The sequence below is a fragment of the Sciurus carolinensis genome, chromosome 9 (genome assembly GCF_902686445.1).
Source record: "Sciurus carolinensis chromosome 9, mSciCar1.2, whole genome shotgun sequence".
In the NCBI taxonomy this organism is placed as follows: Eukaryota; Metazoa; Chordata; class Mammalia; order Rodentia; family Sciuridae; genus Sciurus; species Sciurus carolinensis.
This window is the reverse complement of record NC_062221.1, coordinates 79,001,978-79,029,050: the sequence shown is the minus strand read 5'-3', so window position 1 is coordinate 79,029,050 and position 27,073 is coordinate 79,001,978. Positions and strand designations below refer to the sequence as shown.

Sequence of the window (27,073 nt, the reverse complement as noted above, 5' to 3'; positions counted from 1 at the left end):
GAAATATCTAAATCAATGTTCAGAAACTCCAAAATATTCCATCCAATAGGTTATCTTCCCTAATGTTGGATTTAAAACTTAAGCTTTCATCACAAATGTGGTATTTTTATATTAATTTGTGATGGAAACTTAAATCCAACACTTACATAGTGAGGACCTGAGGCTCAACAGCCAGGTCAATGCATCATCTTGGAAGTGGCTTCTAGCCCTTGTCAAACCTTCAAATTGCAGCAGCCCTGGCTGACAGCTTGTTTGCAATCTCAAAATCCCAGGCCAGGACTAGCCAGATAAGCCACACCTAGATCCTTACTTGGAAACTGTGAGAGACAGTTTTTATTGTTTTAAACTGCTTAATTTGGGGGTGATGTGATAAATAAGACATACTGACCAAAGATTACCCATTGTTTCTTGAATGGAATAAGCAAAATTAAATTACTAGAGTCTTGACTGAATAAGTATTACTAAGTTCATTTTGTTGAAGATAAAATTTTAAATTCATGTTTGTTTGATACCAGAAAAAGAATCCAATTCCTAAACTCCCTAACTCTTCCTTAAGTACAAAACTAAATTAAAAAAGGACAATACACATTACTGATTAGATCTCAGCCTAAAGTGTCAGGTATTTTTTAACAATTAGATTCAAAACAGCAGCAGGACATCTCCTTGTATCTTACTTTTTCTCCCATGGGATTAAACTGTATGACATTGACAGTGTTTCTAACAAGTTCCAAAAGGTCCAAATTAGGATGCTTTGATTATATCTGAACTATTTTAATGAGTTTTAAATTAGATCTTAAAGAAATATGAAAGTAACAGTGTGGGCAACAGTATACAATGACTACATACAGTTGCTGACTGCAGAATTCAGCACAATGCAGGGTTTTCTTTGACATGGACATCACAGATCACTACCAGAACATCACATAAGTTTATTTCAGATGTAACAGCAATGTTAAAATTGACAAGTTTAATTCTTAACTGCACCAAGTAAACTTAGCCATTTAAGTAATTTTAAAGTTTTCCCTCCAAAAACTGAGGGAGCTTTTCTTTTCCATCACCACACACCAGTTCCCCAATAGTTTTCGTTTTGAAAGATTTTCAGTTGATGAGTAAACTTTGAAGATATTTCAGAACTCCTTTCCCCAAATAAAAACTAATATGGACAAATTATATATTGCATAGATTTCTCTACAGATTCTTTTCTTTAGAACCTAAATGCAAATCCATAGTGTAATTGTAACCTACTTGACCCATTGTAAAAATTATCTGTCCTGAAAAATATGGATGTATCCTGTGATCTTCCAGTTAATAGAATTACTATTTTACCTCAAAGATTTATTTTTTATCATATATCAAAATAATCAACTCAACATGGGGTATTACTTTAGTCTTTACTGACTCACAGGCATACAAACTAGTGCCCAGCTTCTACTTCTTCCAAATCTTCCTGTTCTATAAGTGGATGGAATTATTTAACACAAGTTTGATGTAGGACAATTAACCCTTTACAAACACTTAGAATTTAGGTGAAATCCTTTAGTGTGGAAAGAGAAAAAAGAAAAACTACAATGACAGGAAGCCTACAAACTCAAATCAAACTTTAATATTTTTCCCTCTTTAAATAACAAGTACTTAATTGTCGTGAGGCAGCTATTCGGTTTTTGATAACCACATTTAGGGATACATTCATAGGACTGCTTAGAAAGTCCAGGTGAAATGGTTATAGAAATAGAGGCAGTGTCATCTCAGAAAACTCAGTTATATATCAAAATCTACTTTGATATCTGGAAGTTTACAAAAAGGTTGAATTCTTCACACTAGTTATACTTCCTGTAACTCAAGCACTCTTCTCTTGGCAAGAGCAAGCTGAAGCTTATCCACAAAGGTAAAGGTGCTTAATGCTGAACTTTTCCTCTAAGCCTACGTTTGGATTGTTTAAGGAACTGATAATGAATAAATCAGTGTGATCTTTCTACATTTTTTACTAATTTAGGATTAGAACACTATAAACTCATTCATCAGTCATCTTCTTTATATTTTTCTTGGCACTCAATTAAGACTATAGACGTCTATTTTACTTTGTCCTCTCACACTTTCAAACAAAAACTTAAGGTTACAAAGTGTGTACAAACATTCTATAAAATAATTTTGTCATTTAACCTATTTGGAGATGAGACTTTTATACCAGAATTTTATGTATGAGGATAAATATTATGAATCAAACTTCCTTAAAGTCAAATGACAGAAAACTCAAGCCCCGTGCATTGTTTGTAAAGTCTAATGAGAACATTTCTTGAACCATCACTACTGACAATCCAAAAAATTCTAAATATTGAAGATGGGACAATGGGAGTATAACACAAGTACTTCAGATGTCTCTCATAAAGTCATCAACCTGCTAAAGTCACTCTCTACGTGCCAGAAAATGATCCAACAAAAACCAGTCCTGTCAGTAGAGGAGGTCACAGTGATATCTGCATTATTAACACTTTATGCTTCTATCTTTCCCAGAAGCTATTTGTCCAACAATTCTTCTATTCCCAAATCTTTAAACTCAGTATTGTAGGCACAGAGTATAAGCAAATCTGGGATGTTCTCCAACAGATAAGCAATAGCATAGCTATGTTATTCTCAAAAATACTGTCTAGATACTTTTTTCCTATACAATCAAATGCTCAGTGGCCACACAGCCTGCATTAGTTGACATTAAATGCATGTACTGTGCTGCAAGTTCATCTAAGTTTCCTTTGTTATTTTTTAATATGTCTACGAGAAAACACCTGCTTTAGGTTGATTTAGGGATACTGACCTATAAGGACATCAACTCCACTTTTAAGGTTAGACTATTATTGAGCTTACTGAAGGAAAAGGGCTGGAGAAAAAACATCACAACAAAGCTCTTTAGGTCAGTTAAAGGCCATCTCTCTAGTTGGGATATTTAAAAAAAAAAAAAAAAAAAATCTCACCAGCTCACACGCTAAAACTTAATGACTCTAATAAAAATCAATAGCAAGAAAAACAAATCTGCTAATAACCAGCTCACTCATTAGCAAAAAAAAAAAAAAAGGCAGTTTAACTCAAATACTTTCAGACCAAAATGTAACACCTATCCAAACTGCCTCATCAATCAGTTGTGGGGGCGGGGGGATCATTTTAAAAACCTAAATAAGCTTGATATTTCTTACGAAGATAACAATGGTTCAACTCCTGAGAGAGTGCTCAGAAGGGCTAAAGGTGGAGTGAAGGCAATGTCTAGGGATTAACATCCCACAAATAGTTTTTAAAAACCTAAAGTACCACAAACACACTAAACTTGTCTATGAATTACAGAACAAGATATTGCTGCTGCTTCTTTTTATCTTTAGAAATAAACAATATTTGTAGGCTCTGCCCTTCAATGTGAAAGCAGGAAATAAGGGGAAAAAAATTGAAATCATCTGCTACCCAAATTTTTGGGACCATACGTTTTAACTGTGAAACTAAACAGATGTACCTCCTCCTTATTTCAATCCAACCACCTCACCAAAAAAAAAAAAAAAAAAAAGAAAGAAAAAGAAAAAGAAAAAAAAGAAAACTAAAACAATCCAAACATGATTATTTTTAAAATTCCTTAAAAGTATTAAAATTTCTAGAGGAAAGAAATGAAATGAGGAAAAACAAGAACAAGGAGGGAGAAAAGTTTAGGAAAGGCGGGGGGACAGGGGCAGGGAATCAATGGGCCTCTCTTTTATTTGGCGACAAGCAAGTGCAAGAAAGTTCATTTGTAATTTGTTCAGTTGTCTGTTTTCTGCGCATCTGCATTCTGACCAGAAGGGACTTTGAGGTTTTTCTGAAGCACATGAGCATCTGCAGGCTCTATCCTCTTATAGTAGTTCTTCTTTGTCTCAATAATCTCAAAGCCAAACTTCCTGTAGAAGTCAATTGCTGACTCATTGCTGATCTGAACGTGCCTGAGATGTAAAAGGTTATAAAGAAAGTAAACTTTCATCAGTTTTAAAGTATTCTCCACAAACAGCTTCAACTTTGATTAGAATATTTAATGTCTTTTACATTCTCTTTACAATTACTACTAATCAACCAGTATTATCAATTACTAATTGATGATTTTTTTATTTTTAACTGAATTCTTCCACTTTAAAGACATGTGGCTAACAGTAGGAGGCTAAGTAAGAACCTTTATTCTTAAAGAGTCAACCAAAGGAAAACTAACCCTACATTTTCCAGAAAGGAAAAAAAAAAATTTCCTGTAATTAAAAACTGGGTTAAATACTTGGATGTGGTGGTACACAGCTGTAATAGCAGCTGCTCCACAGGCTGAAGCAGGAAGATCACAAATTCAAGTCCAGTCTCAGCAACTTAACAAGACCCTCGGCAACTTAGTGACATGCAGTTTTGAAATAAATAAGAAGAACTGGGGATGTCACTCAGTGGCAAAATGCTCCTGGTTTCAATCCCCAATACAAAGAAGAAAAAAAGGGGGGTCGGGTTTAGATAACCATAGGCATGAATCAAAAGCCATACTAGACAAAAGCAGAAAAAAAAAAAAAATGGTAAAAAAAGTTTTAAACTAGGGTCTCAAATGCTGGAATATACCTTCCTTTGAACTGAAGGCTGGAGGAGGGATACCAGGGATAGAAAACACAGCAGTTTTACCACTGGACTATATCCCCAGCCCTTTTTATTTTGAGGGAGGCTCTCACTATGTTGCTTAGGGCCTGGCTAAGTTGCTGATGCTGGCCTAGAACTTGCAATCTTCCTGCATCAGCTTCTGGAGTTTTCTAGGATTACAGATGTGCACCACTGCACCCATCAAAAAAAGCAAAAGCAAAAGAAATTAGAGCTTTCTCAATTACTCCTCAAAATAATGCCATATAATTTAATTTCTGCCATCACCAAACTGAATTATAATTACAAACATTCAGTAACAATCTTAAGACTTGGTTCTTAATCTGCAGCCTTTTAGACTTCAGAGAAATCATCTCTGATTTTGATGATTAAACTCTACTATAAATAAGCACATCACTGATAACCTTGAATGAAACAGTGCAAACAGCAAGGCATGAGAAAAATAGTAAAGATATGAATGGTTTTAAATCTGAACATATCAGTTTTAATCCTGATTTCATTTTTATGATTTTGGAGTTCCCAACCCAATATAATATAGCAGTGTGTCTCAGGTTCCTTATCTATTATTAAAACAAACCAAACAAACATTTTAACAGGTAGCCAGGCACGGGGGTGCACTGCACACCTATAATCCTAGCAGCTTGGGTGGCTAAGGCAGGAGGATCACAGGTTCAAAGCCAGTCTTAGCAACTTAAAGAGGCCCTAAGCAACTTAGCAAGATCTTACCTCAAAATAAAAAATTTAAAAAGGGGTAGGGATGTGGCACAGTGGTTAAGCAACTCTAGGTTCAACCCCTGGTACCATAGACAAACAAACAAACCAAACAAAAAATACTGTAACAACTACAGTAGGCCCATCACATCCCTGGGTTCTGCTTATGCAAATTCAACAAAGTCCAGACTGAAAGTATCAGAAAAAAATCTGCATCTTTATTGAACAGGTACACTATATCTTTCATTGGCATTCCCTAAACAATATAGTACAATAATAAATTTACAAACATTTACATTATATTAAGTATTATAAGTAATTAATTTGATTTCATATGGGAGGATATGTCTAGGTCTTAGATAAATACTCTGCCACTTTATGAAGAGGCTTGAACCACTCATATTTTGATATCTGGGGTGGGGGGCAGTCCTGGAAGCAATCTACAGGTACTGTGAGAACTACTCCATGGTATTTTCAAAGATACAGTAAGTGACCAGATTTTTATGGACTTTTAAACTCTTGAGATAAGAACATTAAATTATTGTACTTACAGATAAATGTTGTCAAAAGTGCCATCTTTTTCACAGATGTTTAGGACGTGATTTAACATTTTAGTTCCTGTTAATAATACAAACAATAAATAAGTAACCTTAAAAAGCAATCTTTAAATTCCACATCTATTTGCCAAATTTAATTGAAATCTAATAAAATTTAAGAAGTATACACTAGACACTAAGAGATAAATACTAGAGCAAATTTTTATACAAATACTTCCAGGTAGATTAAAAAAAAAAAAAAATGGGGGAAAAAGTAGATAAATTTGTATAGGAGTTTTCAATTGAATGATGTTAATAAACACTATTTTTCACTTTGTTTTATATAATTCAGTAACCCTTTTCTATTATTCCTAAAAGAAATAAACTGACTTATTATATCAAAAAGATTTAACAATGTACTTAGTCTTGAAAGGAAGGGAGGGATAGAGAGAGTGAAGAAGAATCAATTACCTATTCCTAGCCTTCGGTAAGGTGCAAGACATCCTAGTGTCATGATGTAAAGTCTCTTCTGATTCTGTGAATGATCCACCCTGCAGCATACTGCACCTACAGCAATATCATTGAAATAGGCTGCCATAGAAAATATAAAGATATAAACCTCAATAGATAAAATAACACACTTAATTTAAGCATTTCTTCTAAAACACTGAATTGTTATCAGCTATTCTTTGAATATTAATGGCCTCAAAAACCTCTTACATTGTCTCAGGAAAGTTTAACAGTTGTAAATCAGTGGTAACAAACAGGCAAACACTAAATAATAAAGAACATTTAGTGCTTCCTTTTAAAATTCAAATATTTTATCTTGATTTTTGCTATTTTTCTTAGAACCAAAACCATTCCATTAATTTCACTTGTAAAATAAAAAGACAAATTAGTTAACTCTTCTTGCTCTAATAATAATAGGTATAGTTCAAGAATACAAATTTTAAATAAGAAAGGAGGGGAAAAAGTCATACCAAGTTTTGCTAGCTCGCCAACCTCCAGCACATCCTTGTAGAACTTGTCATTGTAGCTGACTGGAAAAATGACCTGGTTCAATCTCTTCAACTGTTTAATATTGTGTGGTGTTACATCTCCCAGCTCGATCCGGCTACTGGAACAAACCAATATGTACTCAATAAAATACAATTACTTCTCATTTACTAAGGTAAACATATTAAATGGGCATCAAGATGTTTTTTTCACGTGACAAATCCAACATTTTCATAATGACTTTATATTCCTAAAACTATTACCATTTATAAGCAAATATTGCCAGATATTCAATATTGATTATGCTCAACTTTTGTACAACTATACACATTTAGGAACAAATATAGTATACAACTACTAAGAAAGCCAGAATAATATCTTACGGTGAATAGGAAAAATTTCCCTATAGTTTACCATTCAAAAATTTAGAAACATATTGATCAAGAAGAATTAATGATACCTAATTTTAGCAAGGGAGTAGAAAATGGTATTTTTAAACCTAGCAGATAATAATGTAAATAGATACAGTATCCCTTGAGAAAAAATCTAGTACAATGTACTGATAAACTTAAAAAGTACATCTCCTTTGTCCAAATAATTCTACAAAGAATTTATTCTAAGAAAATAATTTGTGCAATAATTATGTGCCTCCTATTAATTGAGAACAGTGGCCCAGGAACCACCTACCTCAGAATCACAGGGCTGGTACTCAAAATTCACATTCTTGACATCCCACCCCACTTTTAGAACCAGAATCTCTGGAAACAGATCTACATTTTGAAAAACACGAGTATGAAAAATTACCTATCAAGAGTTGGGTCCCCTCCTGCCCCTGCCAGAATTCTGTTTCTATTCTTCACACATGAATAAATCCTGCTTCTTTCACTCTTGGGGTGGGGGGAAGCAACAAGAAACATTTCTACGAAAACATATGTAATCAAAAGAACCGGTTCCATGGGAAAAAGGATTAAAGCTAAAAAGTTTCATGTTTATAGTAACCAAGTTATTTTGCTGTTAGTTTCAGATCATAAGGGCAGTAGAGTCTAACAGCAGTAAACTGCAAACAAGTATGCTTATCAATCATTTGTATCATATTTGGGGTGTGTCGGACAAATGATAAACAAGAATGCTTATATTTTACCACATTTAGAATAGCAAAAAGGGAAAAAAAAAAGAAAAATGTGTTCACTGATATGGAACTGAATAAAGTTAAGCATGCTATATCCAAATTATTGGCACAAAAATATGTTGTAATATAGTTTTGTGAAGAAAAAAACATTCCATCTATGTATTCAACAATTCCACTTTTGTTAGTATCTACAGAAAAATATCTGAAAAGAATATTTTAAAATGTATAGCAGAAATTGTAGGCAATTTAAAAAATACTTTCTGAAATGTTATAACTTAGATAACAGAAACATTAAAACCCTGTGGGGTTTTTTTTGTTTTTTTTTTGTTATTGGGGATTTAACTCAAGCATTTATTTAATCACCAAGTCACATCCCCAGCAATTTTATTTAGAGAGTCTCACTGAGTTGCTTAGGGCCTCGCTAAGTCGCTGAGGCTAGCTTTGAACTTGATTTCCTGACTTAGTCTCCCAAACTGCTGGAATTACAAGTATGCACCACCACACAAGGCCAAACCCTGTTTTTTATTTATCTGTTTTTATGTGTGCTGAGGATCAAACCCAGTACCTCAGCCGGCGTAGGCAAGTACTCTACCCAGTGAGCTATAATCCCAGTCCTAAACTCTTCTTAACAACAATTATAATTAAGGATCATTATAACAGGATGACCCATGGAAATAAATATGTAAAGTTGAAATATTTGGATAGAGGTGAATATGCTATACTATCTATTTTATCTTATGCTAGAATTCTCTAAGATGTATATCACTCTGTAATGTCCAGTTTGAAAAACATTCTGCTTGCTAAGGAATTAGAAGCAAAAATCAAAGAGGAGAAATTCTATCTTCTGTTTAAATACTCTGTATCCAGAACTCAAGAGATAGTATAAAATATCCTTCCGGTCATTTGGAACTTCAATCTTCCTGCCTCAATTACTTTTTATACCACTATTTTGTATTATTTATTGCACCTCAATCACCCTTACATTTTCTTAAAATGTAAGCACACAAATTTTCTTAGCAGTCACACTGATTTTTTTAAAATTTCCTTTCCAATTTCTGATCATATGAATAAAGATGGTGTTCTCCAAAGTATATGACAACTGTAATTAATTCCCTAAGAGTCATGTCTTCTTTAAGTAGGTTTCACCTCATTCATAGTAACTTCTCCTCTTCATTAAAGTACACCGTTATTTTCTTCTTTAAGGCTGAAGTAAATTACATTTTGCCCTAAACCCTTTCTTAACTGAAATCTACTGGGCTCACTTCCTTACCGTCTACCACTCATATTTTAAATATTCTGTAGATACTAGTATTATGTAAAATATAGGAATCCATTAAATATGGAGATCACATCTTACCTACACTATCTGCTCTTTAACTTACCATAGTACGGCAAATTGGGTACAGTATTTTATTTCATATACAATACAGCTTCTCTTGATTATATTTAGAGCACACCACTAAAACTACTCCACTGCATTTTCTTAAAATAAAGTCTTATCCCCTGTGTTTTAAAAGTGTTTGGAAAATACATTATTAAGTTTAACTGTAAACAATAATGAGCAACTGAAGAACTTATGAAGTCAAACTTCTAAATTATAAGTGAAAAAACTGAAGTTCTTAAAATTTTAAGAATCACTTCTTGGCAACTGCCAGGTTTCAAGTATATTTACAGTTTCCTAAAGGATAATAACCAGGTATCTGAAGTCATACCTAAGGAAAAGGTGGGTACAGGGCAGTGTCCTAGATTGAATAAAAGTACTAAAAAAAAAGTTTTCATTAGAGTTGGCAGATCTATTGAAGAAACAACACTGAAGCATTACTATATAGCAGCTTAATCTTTCCTTGCTTAATTTTAAAAAAGTCTTGATTGTTTTTTAGGTGCATAATCATAAAAATGACTTAGGAAATAAAAATATTCTCAGGAACAAGGCCAGAAATAAGTTTGATATATCTTCCAGTATTTTTCTATAGGCAAATATGTATCTTAAACCAAACTGAAATAGTATAAATATTGCTTGGTAGCTGTTTGAAAAATTAGATTCTTGCTAGATGATTAGAATAAACTAGAAACGATTTCAAAGTGGTGACTAAAGTAATGCTGTCAGCAAAATTTAGCTTCAAATATAGTTTACTTTCATTAACATGATATGTCTAATTGAAATGGAATACTTCTGTAATCCTGATCACTTAGCTCCAAAATTATTTTAAGATGTGGATATTCTAAATATATCAGAGTAATATAATATCACTTTATAATTTAGCAAAGAACATGTAGTATTAAAGGCATAGCATAATTTCAACAAAAGGAATATGCAGAAATGTCAAGAAAATGGGGAGATCCCATGATTATAAACAACCAAAAGGCTGAAGAGCTTTCAGAAATTTTTATGTCTGAAATCTGTATTAGAAAATTAATATAAAAAGAGAGCTTTTAAAATTCTGTGAATCTAAACTTTTCTTGGTTTCTTATTTTTGGGGAGGCAAGAGATACAGTCTAAGAAAGTAAAGCATTAACAAAATAGCAATGGTGTTATTTCCATAACTATAGCCTGTTTGGTAAAAGCTAAAATATAAATTACCCCATGGGTACATAAGAAAGCTGGTGTTGAACCAATTCTACAAGGGCCTTGCACATCAAAACAACTGGCGCATATTTTCCTGGTGATTTCAGTCAATCCTGACTTTAATGCTGCCAACTTCCAAATTTGTCTCTAGCCTAAACTTCTGATTCAAAACATCTCTAGTAGACACCTCAAAGTACATATACTGAAAATTAAATATGTGGACCCCCTCCCCAAAATGTTTCACCTGCAGTTTTCCTGATTTCTGTTGGTAGTCTCTTTGTCCTTGGCTGTATATTCCTCTTGCCTCTACTCTAAGTCTTTGTCCAAATGACATCTCAGGAAAGCTTACTTAAACACAAATGCTTTTCTTGTCATCTTGACAGGCTTTCTTGTTAGGATTATGTGGGTTCAAAGTTTGGAAATGTTTCTTCTTTTTTAGCTTTGCTCATATTTCCTTCAGGTATTTTCAAGTTGTTAATAGGAATGTGAAGTATGTAGGACTGTTTTAACTGTAGATAACTTGTCCCTTTTATAATTCCAAAACATTCCTCATTTTCACTGTTGATACTTCTCATTTTAAAGTCTGCTTTGTTTATCACATAGACATAGCTTTCACCTAATCAGTGGTGATACATGGTGTATCTTTTAGCAATCCAAAAAACATTTTTTCACACTTCCCTGAATCCTTATAGTGCAGCCAGGCAAGCAGTGGCATTTGACTATAGTCCCTACTACCTGGGAGTTTGAGGCAAGGGGTTTGCTAGAGCCCAAGAGTTTGAGGACAATCTGGACTACACATTGGGACCCTATCTATTAATAAGTAAATATATATATATGTTTCTTGTAAAAACTACACACTTGAGTCCACTCCTTTAATCTGACAATTAGAGTACCTAGTCCAAACTCAATGTGATAACTGATTCAATCAATCCAAGTCCAACAGCTTGCAATTTTTTGTACAAGCTATTAGTAGTTCTTCACTTTCCACTTTTTCTGGCAGAGGGGAATCAATTTTCTCTGGGCTTTTTTTAAACTTTAAGATTAAATTCATTCTTTTGAGTATATAGCTCTATGAGTTTTGATGTACAGGTAAAATCATGTAACTACCATTATATACATACATATAATCATATAGTCAAATATATAATAGTTCTACCACCCCAAGAACCTCCTACATAACCCTACCACACTCCCAGGCAACCACTAATCACTTCTCTGTTCTTTATAATTTTGCCTTCGAGAATGTGACAAAAATTGAATCACAAAATACACAGTGCTTTGTTTAGCTTTTCATTCAGCCTAATGCCTTTGATACAACACTGTATTTCATTCTTTTCACTTTTGAGAAGTTATTTTATTTGTAGATAGATGTATAATACTTTGTCATTGCTGTGCTGCATATTGGATTCAGGGTCTCTTGCATACACAGAACTACACTCCCAGACTTATCCTCTTGTTGAGAGTATATCAGTTGTTTACATTTTTTGGAGATCATGAATAAAGTTCCATTAACATTTGCATACAGAATTTTTGTGAATGTGTTTTCATTTATTTTAGTAAATACCAAGGAGTGGGAATGCTAAATTATTAGGTAAGTGCATGAGAATTCCAGTAGTTCTGCATTCCCACCAACACTGGGCACTATCAACTTTAAACTTTATGCTATTCTAATAAGTAGATTAAGACATCTCATTGTGGTTTTTATTCACGTCCCTAAGTAACAAATGATAAGAGTATCTTCCCGTGTACTTAACTTTTCACCATGTATTCTTTGGTAAGTGTATGTTCGACTCTTCTGCCCATTTTACTAGAAAGTTAGTTTCTGTAAGCTTCTCGTACATTATACACACATGTCCTCTATAATTTATGCTGCAAATTTTTTTTCAGTCAGTGGCTTTTTCATTTTCCTGTGTTTTATGGAGTAGGAGGTTTATATTTTTGATGACTGTCTCTTGGGAAATACTTCTCAGTCTTACCTAAGAAATTTTTGCCTAAATCAAGGTCACAGATTATTTGACTAGTTACAAAGATACGGAACTATCACCCTCAATTCAGCCTTTGAACATCTCATCACACCCCCAAGTGCTTATACAGTCAATCCTTTCCTACTCTTAGCCAGTCACAACATACACTTTCTCTTTGCTGTTCCTAGACATTTCCAACATGAAATCACATAATAATGTTATCTTTTACACTTGACTTCTTTCATGTTGCATAATATTTAATAAATATTTACCATGTTGTAGTACATTAGAAGCTCAATCCTTTTATTTCATTGTGGTATGATATATATCACATTTTGTTTATCCGTTCACCAGTTGATGAGCATCTAAACTATATTACTTCTTAGTTGTTATAAAGTTGCTATGAATTTTGTATACAAGTCTTTGCACAGGCATAGGCCTTAATTTTTTTCCTGATAGATATCTGAAAGTGGGATTGTGGGCTGGATAGCAAACATGTTTAAGAAACTACTTACAGTAAGTACAATAATGGCTGTTAAAGGATGACCATGTCCTAATCCAAGGTGCCTTACATACATTTATTTTACATGGAAAAAATGTACTTTGCAGATATGATTAAGACCTTGATAGATGAAGATTAACCAAGATTATCCAGATGGGCCCAAAGTCCTTAAGAACCAGGGATGATAACAGAACCAAGACAAGAGTTTTTACGATGGCATGCTGCTAGATTTGAGATGAAAAAAGGGCTTTGAGTCAAGAAATCTAGCTGCCCTTGAAGAAGCTAGAACAAGCAAGAAAATGGATTCTCCTCTAGAAGAAATATAATCCTGCTATATCAGTTTGCTCAGGCTATTTTAACAAATTAACACAAACCTAGTGACTTAAAGCAACAGAAACATATTATCTCATAGTTCAGGAGACTAGAAGTTTGAAATTAGGCTAAGGGTAGGGCCATGCCTTCTAGCCTGATAGCATTCTTTTTTTTTTTTTTTTTTTTTCTCAGTACTGGGGATTGAACTCAGGGCCTTGTGCTTATGAGGCAAGCACCCTACCAGCTGAGCTATCTTCCCAGCCCTTCTAGTCTGTGGGAAAGAATTTTTCTAGTCTTTTTTTAGCTTTTAGTGGCCCTATACATTACTTGGCTCATGGCAGCCTAATGCTGGTTTTTGTTTCCCCCTTCGCATGGTTTTCAATGTGTCTGTATCCTCTCCTCTTCTTAGAAAGTCACTAGTCAATGGATTTACAACCCACTCTAATCTAGTATGACCTCAAAAATTTTAAAGACTACATTTCTAAATAAGGTCACAGGTTGAAAATGCGGATGGACATGAATTTTTTGGGGTTACTTTTAAATCGCTAGACCTGCCAAAACCTTTACTTTTAGCCCAGTGATGACCATTTCATATATCTGACTTCAAGAACTGTAAGACAATAAATTTGTGTTATTTTAAGCCACAAAGTTTGAATTGTTACAGCAACAACCGAAAACTAATACACCCCTAAACTATTTCCAAAATGGCTGCACAATTAATTTATCTTCTCATCAGTAAGTATTGGGGGTTACAAGTTTTTCTACATCATCTTTTTTATTACCTGTTTACAGTCATTCTAGCGATGTGATAACTCATTGGACACGCATTACTCTAATGATTAATGATGCTGGGCCTTGGATTAAACCTAGGATTTTGACAATGACTCAATTCATAAAGAAATGAATTGTCTGTCTTAGGTGAGTTGTAAACTACATATTCTGAATGTAAGTCCTTTATCAAAATTATAATTTTGCTACTACTCTATCCCAATCATGGCTTGCCTTTTTGTTTTCTTAGTAGTATACCATAGTAACATAAGACATTAGTAATTGAGAAATCTGAGGATTTTCTGTAACATCTTTGCAATCTATCTGTAAATCTAAAGTTTTTTTTTAATTTTTATTTCTTTTACACAATACCTATATTTATTGATTGATTGATTTTATGTGGTGCTGAGGATCAAACCCAGTGCCTCACACATGCTAGGCAAGCGCTCTACCACTGAGCTACAAACCCAGCTCAACAAGTTTATTTTTTAAAAAGGATGATGAGGCATTTCAGCCAAATGCAGTCTGTGGATTGTTGGAATTTGATGTGAATAAAACCATTAAAAGGGCATTTATAAGGCAGGAAAACTACAGATTCAGTATCTGATTTTAGTAGGTATTGTAATTATGTTAGAAAATGTACTTTTCTATTAAAGATTCATACTGAACTATGTAGAGGTACAGTGGGATAGTAGGTGTAGGATTTCCTTTCATGTGTTCCAGCTGAAAAGAAAAATACGAGGATCAAAATAATAACAAGAGAATCAATCCTACTACTTTCTGGAGTTGAATGATGGGGTTTGCTGTACTGTTTTCTTTGCTTTATATGTGTGACAATTCCATAACAAAACAAAACAAAGAAATAAAAACACCACTCATTAAATAAGGCACAAGGCACAGTGCTTTGAAGTTTTGTAGCAACTTGGTGAGGAAAGAACAGAAATGTTGTTTGTGATATGAAAGTTCATAAAGAAGTACTTGATGCCTCATTTATTCTTTATTGTTTAAAAGACCAAGCAAAAGGAGGCAAGACCTTCAAATTTTTAACAAATAGTAACTTCTCAATCTCTAGCTGTACCAAGCTTTCAGTTTGTGAGAGAGGCTGAGTAAGAGAACAAGACTTCCATTTAGGTACAGATCTCTTCCAAATACCTATACCAAACATCTAATATTTGTGTGTATACTGATGTATGTACATGTGTATGTGTGTGAGGGGATATGTGTGTGTGTGTAAATACACAAATGTCTTCTCTTGAGGTGCTGTGGACAGAACCTGGGTTCTCCACTGAGCCCTACCCAGTCTCTAGACATATTTAAAACAGGAAAAAGAACACAGAAAATTTATTACATGTCTAAAGACATGAGAGTATTAGACTCACTGATAAACATTTTTCATCAAACACTTTAAAGGGAATACATCTGGACTTTGAATGAATACCTCTTTATACATTCAGAGTTGTTTCCCTGAACACAGAACAGATGTACTATGAGGAACACTTGAGTTTTAGGAGTAGAACGGAGCCCATAAAGATGATGGAGAAACAATTTTCTAGAATAGGGGAAAAATCTTGGAGAAGTAGTGTCACAAAATCCAAGAATAGATTTCTAACCTGTGCATATATAAGCACCTTGCTCAAAATTCACAGTATAAAGTTCCACCTTAAAATTTACTTTTGTAATAAAGCTTATTCTGTGTACCATCCAACTTAACACCCACCTAATTATAGTAGTCCTTCCTTACCTTAGGTATTTCAGTTCCCCACAGTCTAAAAATATTAAATGGAAAACTGCAGAAATAAACAAGTCTCAAGTTTTGAATTGTGCACCATCCTAATTAATGAGATAAAATCTGTGCCTTTTCACTCAGTCCCATCTGGAATGTGAGTCATCCTTTTCTCCAATATATCTGCACTATATAGGCTTACCTGCCAGTGAGTTCTCAGTAGAAAACTTGGTTATCAGATCCCAGTACTGCAGTGTTTGTGTTCAAGTAACCCTTTCTTAGTAGCCTAATAATACATCAAAACGCCTGTATCATTCATGTCGCTTCATCTCATCATGTAGAATAGGTACACATCTAAGGGTAATTACTGGATGTTAGGATATTTTGAGAAGAGACCATAGGCACACAATTTTTATAATACTGTTAAAATCCTTGCTTTATTAGGTATTATTGTTGATATCTTCCCACGTCTAATTCATAAATTAAACTTTACCATAGGTATGTGCTACATGGGCAAAATTCAAGTTCAATACTTTCTGTGGTTTCATCCACTGGGTTCTTGGAACATACACCCCATGGTTAAAGGAGTATTTTAATAAAAACTTCCCTTATGTGTGATTTACAAAGCTGAGGAATCAGTAAGGGAAACAGAGGCTAAGAATTGGCACAAAGAAGTGAAAAAGGTCAATGGAAAAGGTATGCAATATAATTAGAGTGAATTTGACTTCAAATAGTAATCATTTCCCCTAATCAAGTAGCATAGTATGGTATACTATAGTTTCAATCTATGTGTAACACAGCTAAGAGGAGCTGTGATTCAAATTCAAATCTACTTGTCTCTGAACCATGGCTTTAAACCAATACAATGATGGTTTGCCTTCTGATAGGAGTTCAAGTTAATGTAGACAATCATATCAGTAGTTTAGAACTTCTATACTGTACATAAGCCTGAAAGTTTGCCTAAAATTCGAAATGGTCACAGCTACCGACCCACAGTTTTTCTTTTTGATTTTTAAATTAGGTTGAATGCCAAACCTTAAATGCAAAGATTTTACCTAAAGCCTAAATTTGTAAATTCTCTTGTTTTACTCATGTACATTATCAGCTGGTCCCTACTGGCATGGAAGTTTACAACTCTAACTATAGAAAACTGAACATAGCAATTACTAAAGGAACTGAATTATCTTAGCTCAAGTTAATTCATGAGACATGTTATTTTTTCTTGATTTCAAATCTGTAACAATCAAACCCCAAGTCATCTTCATTTAGAAATTTTTATGCTATGGATTCAACAGCAGGGCTGACTGTGACACATAGAAGAAACAGCAATTACAAAAGCACACAGAAACCTCAAGTCCTTAGGAAAGATGAAGATACTTGTCTACCTCTATACAGCCCACTGGTTAGTAATCCATGTCAGCACAAAACTAGTCTGTTAGTCAAATCTTATAGCCATAATCTTTGGGGTTAGAATGTGGAAATATTTTTGGTTTAATAAGCAAGTCAATTGACAAAATGAGATAATGCATCCCAAGTTTTAGCACAGCAACATATGATAATAAGCAGTCTTAGTCCATTTTCTGCTGCTACAGGAGTCCACAAACAGTGAACCATAAACAACAAAAGTTTATTTGGCTCACAGTTCTGGAGATAGGGAAGTACAAGATCAAGGGGCCACATCTGGGTCTTATTGCTACATCATAACACAATAAAGGCATCATATGGTGAGGAAAAGTTGGCCCAACTCCCCCCTTTTATAACTGACCCACTTTTGTAAAAAGGTCAATTTCTGAGCACAGCCCTCATAATCTAATCACTTCTTAAAGGTCCTGCCTCTCAATACTTTCACAATGGCAACTAAATTTCAACATGAATTTTGGAGGGCACATTCAAACCAATCAAACACTCAAATATTTTGAGTGTCAGTCATGCAAATGACTGTAAATTTAGTGGTGATATACTGAAAGGCCACAAGATGGGGATATGATTCCACAAAACTGGGTCATCTCCGTACAGTGTGACTTTTAAAGTTATATAGTAAAAAGTGAAAATAAAATAAAGCAAGTTCAAAACCTGTTTATGCTATCAATGGGTAGAGCATACACACCTTGGCACAAAATTCTAACTACTTGGTTGCTTCTTGTGCAGCCTTTGACCAGAAGAAACCTGGAAACCATTGGGTCTCTTCCTTTTTCACTTTACAGATGATAAAACCAAAGGCCTGAGAGACAAAGTCTATAATTTTATAGACGGTTATAAATAAAGCTAGAATCAGGCCTATGTCTAGGAATTCCCATTATAGTACAAGATCAGTCATGTCATGTTCCCTCAAAGGAGTCATCCACTCAAAGTATGTGTGTGTAGGGAGAGAGGCGGGTAAGAGGTGTCAATTTTATGTGTAATGATAATGGTTCAGTTGCATAAAACTCAAAGCCCATCTATTAGCAAGAATCAGAGTATGACCATGATCCTTTGATTAAAAAATTTCAAACAGGTAGGTAATTTTTTTATTAGCTGGCAGTAATCCATTGTTCTAAACTCTTGCCTTCAGTAAATTACATGAAAGGGTAACTCCTCTAGAGAATTTCTTCTTCAACAGAAAAGTAAGCCCATTCAGAATTTTTCAAAGCACAGCTTAAATACTAACTGCTCATGGGTCCTTAATCTGTCTCTCCAGAGTCTTCTACCACATAAGAAATGTATTACTGCTTCTGCCCTTCTAAGACACAACATCTCAGTACTTCCACAAGCATTTATTTTTATATATTGTCTGCCAAACTGTAAGATTTAGAGCAAGTCTCCAAATATTTCAAGGAATTATTAAATTACTTTCAGTAAAGCCAAGAATCTCTAGCTCTTAATATTAACTGGTTGGGCTCTATCATCTCATCTAGATTTTAGAACAGGGTTTCTCAACTTCAGTACAACTGACACTTCAGGCTAGATAATTCTTGAATGGAAGAGGAGGGCTTTCATGTGCATTGTAGGATGTTTAGCAGCATCCCTAGCTATTAGGTGCCAAAACTCTTCAAACATTTATCAATAATTAGGGAGGAGTGCAGGGGGAGGGGTTTGTTCCTAGTAGAGAATTATTGTTCTGGAGATTTAGCAGCATCAAAAAAGTGGTAGTGGGCTGGGGAGATAGCTCAATCAGTAGAGTGCTTGCCTTGCAAGCACAAGGCCCTGGGTCGATCCGCAGTACTGCAAAAAAAAAAAAAAAAGGGGGGGGGGGGTAGTGGGTGGACTGGCTTTCCCTATTGCTTAACTGCAAGTATCAGAGGTATTTAAAAAAAATTTCAAATTATTTGATTGATTGCTAATGCTAAATATACACATGGACACAATGTATTCAAGGCTCTAACCTAAAAAGAAGAAATTCCTCTGTGAAAAAAAAATTCCCATTATCATCCACATATTAAATTACAATTCCTTATGACCTATGGTTTTTCCTTTATTACCATGTAAACATTAATGTCTTTATTTCCAAATCTTAGGATCCAAATGTGTACTTACTGCTTATTGGTGATTTGCACAGGAATCTCAAAATCAACTCAACCAAAATATACATCATTTTCCTACAAGAAATTAGAGCATCTACCTCTATTCTCTGTCTTCATGAATAGTCCCACCACTAATCCAATATAGAAATTTAGTTCTGATATACCCTCTTGTCCTTCTACAATTTTTATTAGTTTTGCTTCCTCAATGTCTTCATAACTTGTTCCTATGCCCTTTCTCTTAGCATCATAATTTAGGTCCCTATTTCAGCCCTAATTTTAATAGCCTAATGAAGGAGAATAAGCCTAGAGCCTAGGAGACAGTCATTATAATGCAATCAGAATAATCTTCCTAAAACACAAATCTAATGACGACATCTCTGCTCAAAATCTTTCAACAATTGTGTATAACCTACCGAATGAAATCTGGTAAGCATTGTGTGTGTGTGTGTGTACAGTCTTTCATCACCTAGCTATGACCACTCATCTAGTTTCCCCCTACCACTCACAACAACTTTTGGTCACATAAAACTACTTTAAAAAAAAAAAAAAAAAAAACACCCAAAACCCACTAAGCTCTTTTTTCCTTCTTGGCTTATTTCTGTACATTTTTTAAACCAATAGATTATAGATATCACATCATCCATTTAGGAATAGTGTAACGATTAAAAGAGAATCCATTACTTGGCCCAGTAGGAATATCAGGTAGCAGTTAAAAAAAAAAAGGTGTTGAGTGAAAAGGACAAGAGAACAGAGAGGCACAAAAGCAAAAAGAAAGTGATTTAAAGAGTATACTTCAAATATGACTCCAAGTCTGTTTCTAGGACTCAGAAAGTCAGTTCTGACAGAGCAGAAATGGCAAACGTATGATGTCATGGCAGTCATGGGTAGGTGTCAATAACAGCTCCTTTTCTGTAGTCTGAGCTCTCATCAAAGCCACCAATGGCTTAAATACCAACAATAAATTAGAACTTGCACCTGAGTTAGAAACTTTGGTCATCCTTGTTCAAATCCTTCCTTATAAAGAATGAAACCAAGACCCACAGATCAAGAGTCTCATAAACCCTACAGCTAGCTATCATTTGCTGCACAATGAACTAAAACTTGATGACTTTTTATTAATTAAATGCTATTTATATTACAGTAAGTTTCCCTTGCATAATAAACTACATAGACTAAAAGGGGGAAAATAATCCAAATATACCTTAGAATTTTCTTTCAGGTGATGGTGTCCTCAATTGGCACATTCTTAACAAAAATTTACTAATCTGAATGTATCAACCTCATTTTCTAGACAGCAGTGTCTTTGATCATTTTGTAACTTTAAGTTTGGGTAATCTGTATCCCAATTAAAAACAAGATGTTTTAGAAACAGGTAAGTCACAAAGATAAATAAATGACCACTAAATGTAGACTGTCCAACTTTATCAAGTAATCAAATTAAAAAAAAAAAAAGAAAAGAAAAAAGAAATTCCATTTATCACCTAATCAGCCAAGTAAAACTAGAGTTGAGGCTATATGAATATGTACTCAAAATCAACTTGTAGGCTGTGTTTATGGCTCAGTGGTAGAGCGCTTGCCTAGCATGTATGAGACTCTGGATTCGATCCTCAGCACCACATAAAAATGAACAATAAAACAAAGGTATTGTATCCATCTACAACAACAACAAAAAAGCCAACTTGAAAGGAAACTATTACATGTATCTATCATTCTATAAACATTCAACATCAACATCACATTAGCAACAAAAATTTATATAACTCTTGGTTGAAATTACAGCCAATGTTTTCATTCATTTTCTTAAGTTTTTTTCAAGTTTCCTTTCCCTTCTGAATCTGCCCTTGAGAGAGAGAAAGGACACTCTTATAACACTGCTAACAGTATACATTGCTACTTTTGGAGGACAACTGTTATCAGAGATTTTAAAAATGTCAGTACTTTTTGATCCAAACAATTTAGTCCTGGGGAATTATCCAAAAGAAATAATTAAGGTTGTATGTGAAGTAGTTTTATGAACAAGCACTCACTACAGCACTTAGGGGCATAAGACAAGAAGCCTCAGGACTTGAAATCAACATGGTTCTGCCTAAAGAACAGTTTCAACAATGACAGAGGCAGAACAGAGGTTGCACTAGCTCAGGAAAGACAAATAAAAAATTCCAATTATGCTCCCCACCCATGGCAGTCAAGATGACTGGAACACAACACTTTAAACAAAAACTAGGAGTGGCATCAGAATCCTTTCCCATAGAGTATAAATGGCCATAAATCAACTGTTGGCCTGCAATTTGAAACATTTAGACATATCTACCATCTGTGAACTAGATTCTAAGGGAAGAAATTATGTTTTACACAACTTTGGTTGGTTTGTTTGTTTTTGGTACTAGGAATTGAACACAGGGGTGATTTACTACTGAGCTACATCCCCAGTCCTTTTTATATTTAAGTTTTGCGAAAGGATCTTGCTACATTGCTGAGGGTCTCCCTAAATTGCTGAAGCTGACCTGGAATTGCCCATCTTCCTGCCTCAGTTTTCAGAGTCTCTGAGATTGCAGGCACATATATCAGCTCACACCATTGGTTTTTAAGGTTCTAGCATAGCGATATTCAACAGAAACAGTATTAGTCACATACAAATTTAACATTTTCCAGTATCCTCATTAACAAGACAAATAGTAGAAATCATTTCAACATATAATCAAAACAGTAATAATTTATCTTTTTAAAAAATTTTTTTCCATAATAAATTTTTAAAATTAATTTTACTTGTAGCATGCTTCAATTCAGAAGCTAATTTTGCTGGGAAATTATCTATATTTATATTTCACAAAATCTAGATCATATCTATGTAAGTTGTGTCAAACATTCTTAAAAATTGTCCAATAACTGAACTTTTAAATTTTGATCTAAAAATTTGAATTAAAAAACTCAGTTACTCAGTCTCACAAGAGAAATTTCAGCAGCTCAACTGCCAACTGTTTCAGCTGCTACTATAATGGACTGATATTCTGCTATTAAGTTAGGCACTGAATTGATAGAAAAGATTTTTAAAAAAGCAGGGCCGGGTGAACACATCATTATACAATCCTATAGTTTTACAAGACTATAATCTTTACACTCCATACAATTCTCATTTTCACAATGGGAAGAAATGTTTCTATTTGTTACTATTGATATTCTGTTGATTAACTGTAGGCTATGTTTTAAAAATCATGATGCAGGAAAATCATTTGAATAATTGAGAAAATCCATCTCCTCAGTGTTACAAAGTTGAAAGCCACAGCTAATACCTGAAATAGAAAATTAGGATTTTCACAGGATAAAACAGCAAAAGGAATTTAATACTTTGATCTGGCAAAATATTGGTTTTTACAGATAATGGTTTATAAAACTTAGGAAGAGATATTGACAATAGTTAATGTTGAACATGTAAAATTAATTTGGCCACAAAGTGCAATAACAGGAACACATGATTTATGTTAATTACAAAGTAGTTTCATTTTCCCACACTACTGATCACATGTACAGTAATATTCAATAGTAGTCAGAATGTATGAAATTATGACCAACAGGGAATATGTATCTTGATGCAATTGTTGAGTGTCAGGACCCTGGATGACTTTAAAAAATCTTTTCCAAAACAGAAATTCTTATTCTCTTTTCAAGCTTTACTAAAAGTTGTCCACAATCTCAGAAAAATCACACCACTGAGGGCAACACAGTATTAGTCACCAGTGCACACAACTGGAAAGACAGGCGATATACTTCCTATTATATAATGATTCCATTCATAGACAGATACAAACAACTGGCTTTCTTATGCTTTATAGTACAGTTGTACCTGATCATTAGATTAAAATAGATTTTATTCGAATTTTCTGAATTTCTTTAATACCAGTTAACACATTGCACTGATTTTTTAAAAAGATTTTTCTTAAAGCATTTATATGAGTGTATCTCAACATAGCAAAGGGAACATAAAAAAGTATTTGTTAAAATTCAGTATCTCAATCAATGAATCACAAGGTATTTGTTTCACAGTAGCAAGGAGTATGAATTGCAGGTTTACAAAGTAATCAAACACTATTTTTTTCTTCTTTTTCTGACAAAGCAGCAATATAATCTTATTGACACACAAGATACATATGGCAAAGATCACTAAACGTGTTTATGGCCCAATAATTTTTACACACACACACACACACACACACACACACGTGTGTGTGCCTGTATATGTGTGTATACATCCTATGTAACCAATATCCAGATAAACAGAATGTTTCCAGCACTTCAGAAAACTCTCTGTGCCCCTTCCTAGTCCATAAGCTATCGGCAGTAATGATTATTCTAAATTCTCCAAGATTTTCATCTCTGGTTACAGAATATTATATTTTAATTTTATTCTCCAGTAACATTCAGTGAAAATAGCTACTTTTAAAATTCTGATTAGCAAACTTTTATATTCATATTATTGCTGCCTACTTTTCCATTTTTACTTTGGTCACAGGTATTCAAATCTTGGTAAAGTCATTTTTATTAAAACTAATTTGTAGCTCTTTACTACAATTAAAGGGTAAATGGATTTAGCTATATTAATGACTAGTTACATTGCTGCCCCAGTCATGGCTGTCTACAGTGTACTTCTAGCTTGAATATCATCTTCCCTAGTGAGGAATAACAGATAAAAAAATAATCAGTTTATTCTAGGCACAGTTGTTCACATTTGTAATCCCAGCACTTCAGGAGGCTGAGGTAGGAGGATACTAAGTTTAAGGTCAGCCTGGGCAACTTAGGGAGGCACTGTCTTAAAAAAAAAAAATTTTTTTAAAGGGACTGGGATGTAGCTCAGTGGTTGAGCAAGAGAACAAGCACCCCTGGGTTCAACCCCCAGTAAACTCCCCCCATAAAATCACACAAATATACACCAATACAATAGCTCCTATTGCTATTACTAATAAAAATATTAATAGTAAAAATATGAACAAAAATCAGAAAATAAGTTCACAAGCAACATAGGTACTGATGCACAATATTTAAATAGACTGATTTGGAGTTTTAAACTTTCACATTTCCAGGTATTTCTATTTAACTTACTGTCTGGTTAGAGCAATATACAATAAAACATGTAGCAAATAAAATTTCATACAAAAACCATATAATCAGGACCACTATTTCCCACAGCCTTTCCAAATCAAAAGTCAAAAGACTGACAACACTGCACATGGAGATACAAGTCTGGAATGCAAGGACTTCATCTTCTAAAGAATGTAGTATATCTTAACTTCATTTCTTCAGTATCTTAAATATATACTAAAAAGCAAAAACTTTTTTCAAGTACCAACTTCCTGGGAATGAGTAAGTGGGAATAAGGACTATTCCTGTGAAATCGCCTTAAATTTTTTCATTCAAGAACATGATTCTAAGCTCCCAAATCATAAGCAGCAAGAACTGTATTTAAGGACTCTTAATGCAAGGTTGCTGTCAAAGTACAGATTCAATAACTGTTTTCTCTAACACCAACCAGTTCCTCATTTCTAGGGATCTGCCTCCATCACATCATACTTAAATGTCCATTTAAAATAAAGAGTGTACTGCTTCATGAGTATATTAATTCAAAGTAGAGACTGGTCCCATTTCTAATGCCAAGATAAGTACCAGAAAGACATTAAACCCTATAGAGAGTGAGCTAGATTTAAGATTTTGGACCAAAACATCCAAAACAATTTCTTGGGGCCCCCACGCCTTTATGAATATTTGGCACAATTTCAACCATGGGGACTCTTCGACCTCCTTACTTTAGCAGAACATGATAAATATGTATTGAGCATATGAAAAATATACAAAATATGAGCTAAGGGAGACCATCTACACTGAAGTACTGTTTACCAGAAAAAAAAGAAAAGAAATGAGACTCCCCAAATATATTGAATCACAAGTAAAATAGCCTCAACTTCCTGGATCACGACCCAAATGGTGAAAATAATTCCAAGACATACAATTCAACACTGAAATGAATCTCCAGTATTTAAAGTAAAATCAGAGTAAGAAAACATGTTACGATCTAAAACTTAATAAAATTCCTTGGAATCCCTTCTGCACAACAAATACAGAGATAATATTCAGACCTAATTTTGCGCAGTATGAAATTACTCAGAAAAGTGACTTACTTCATCCTCAAAAGAGCTGCTGAATGGTTGAATAGCTTAACTAACTTAAAGCAAAGTTACAATTCTTAAACCGATTTACGATAATAATAAAAAATTTTTTTCCATTCGTCTGAGAAAACTTTTACTCCATTTCTTCCTCTGAGGATTCTAAAGGTAAGCTCCCAAATTCTCATTTAAGTAATGCTTTAATATATTGCAATGTAACTAATACTGTAACAGCACATAATTTAATGGCAATAAGACATTTTATGCAAACCGAAACAGTTAAACCAAAATAATCCCTTATTCAAGAGGGAGGCAGAAAAATCGAATTGTAACTTTGTCAACCAAGCTGAAGAAAGAATAGTAACCCAAAATCCCCTCACAAGCACTTAGGGGGCAATTACCAACTACTAAAGCAATAGCTCCACCTACTGATTCACAATACTTCCTTAAACATTTTGGCACCCCAAGTCTACACAGTTCGAGCTCATTCCCCCTCCTCCACTCCCTCTGACCCAACCCAAATCTAGTTGAGTCACTAGCTCTCATGCCCATGCTCTTTATTCCAATTCCTTCTCCCGCCAGAAGGTTCTGCATGGACCCCAAATACGAAAAAAACTGAAAGGTGTCAAAGACTGCAGTTCCAGTTGTTGAGCATGGATCTGGGTAAGAGGACAACCTGACCACTGCACCAGAAATGGGTCGGAGGTGGCTCAGGCGTCCGCTGCGGGGTAAGAGGCCCCAGGCGCCTCACAATAGCTTTTCCTTCTTGCCCCTACTTAGCCACACTTGTCCTCCGGACAAAATCGTAGGTTCCCCACTCTTGCCACCTCTAGCCCTTCAGCCCGCCAACAGCCTCGGTCGTCTCCGCCTCCTCAGGGAACAGAAAAGCCTGGAAATCTACCTTCGTCCGGTCTTCGCCCTGAGTTTCTCCGCTTCTTCGCAACCCTCTCCCCCTACACGGGCCCGGGGCCCTCCGCGCTTCCCGCCGGCCGCTACCAGGCTGCCCTTCCTCACCCTTTCATCTTCCCCGCCTGCTGAGGCCGTCGTTACCACCGCTATCAACGCCGTCGTCTTCGCCGCCCCGCTCTCGGCGCCCTCAGCCCTGGCCACTCAACCCCACAAGCCGGCCTCCTCGCCTAGGGCACAGAGCTGAAGGGGTGACGGGGCCGCGAAAGTCGAGTGCACCCCGAAGTCTCCGAAGGGGGCGGGGGTGCCTCCAGCCGCCGCGCTGATGCCGCCGCTTCTCCACACGTGCACTCAGGGCACTCAGCTCCCGCCCGCTGCCGCCGCCGCCGCCGCCAGCCAGACCCGCCGCCGCGCAGTGACCTTTCACCCCGCCCCCTCTGCGCGCCGGCGCATCCGCCGGCTCGCGCGCAGCCGCACTGCTCGCCTCTGCGTTCCTTTTCCCCCCTCCAATTCGGGACCTCCATCTTTTTCCTGGGCTGTGCCTCTGGGTGTTATGCTCCTCCTCCCACCTCTTACGACACTACTTGTGGGGCTAGCCTGGTAGGCCCTGGCGGTAAAATCCGGATTTTTCTACCCCTCCTTCTTCTCTCCCATCTCAGCAAGATAAACCCTTCCCGACCCT

General features: G+C 35.2%; 1 protein-coding gene across 2 annotated transcripts; it reads right to left on the bottom strand.

The window, feature by feature from the left end:
- Nucleotides 1-909: 909 nt before the first annotated feature.
- Naa50 (N-alpha-acetyltransferase 50, NatE catalytic subunit) lies at nucleotides 910-26,793 on the bottom strand. 2 transcript variants are annotated; one of them, XM_047564875.1, is made up of 5 exons: nucleotides 26,500-26,793; nucleotides 6,854-6,990; nucleotides 6,345-6,464; nucleotides 5,889-5,955; nucleotides 910-3,950 (listed from the first exon to the last, which is right to left on the bottom strand). In XM_047564875.1, the coding sequence occupies exons 1-5, from the start codon at nucleotides 26,505-26,507 to the stop codon at nucleotides 3,773-3,775; spliced, it is 510 nt and encodes a 169-aa protein (XP_047420831.1). In that variant the 5' UTR covers nucleotides 26,508-26,793; the 3' UTR covers nucleotides 910-3,772. The 2 variants fall into 2 exon arrangements, with proteins under 2 accessions (XP_047420831.1, XP_047420832.1); XM_047564876.1 differs by having other exon boundaries at nucleotides 6,854-6,987.
- Between the last annotated feature and the right edge of the window lie 280 nt (nucleotides 26,794-27,073).

What these genes read in the sequence shown, in the direction of transcription:
- Naa50 (XM_047564875.1), bottom strand. An exon ending in TGGCGAGCTAGCAAAACTTG is followed by an intron (nt 6,465 to 6,853) that starts GTATGACTTTTT and finishes TTTCTATGGCAG; the next exon opens with CCTATTTCAATGATATTGCT. An exon ending in TTACCGAAGGCTAGGAATAG is followed by an intron (nt 5,956 to 6,344) that starts GTAATTGATTCT and finishes TATTATTAACAG; the next exon opens with GAACTAAAATGTTAAATCAC.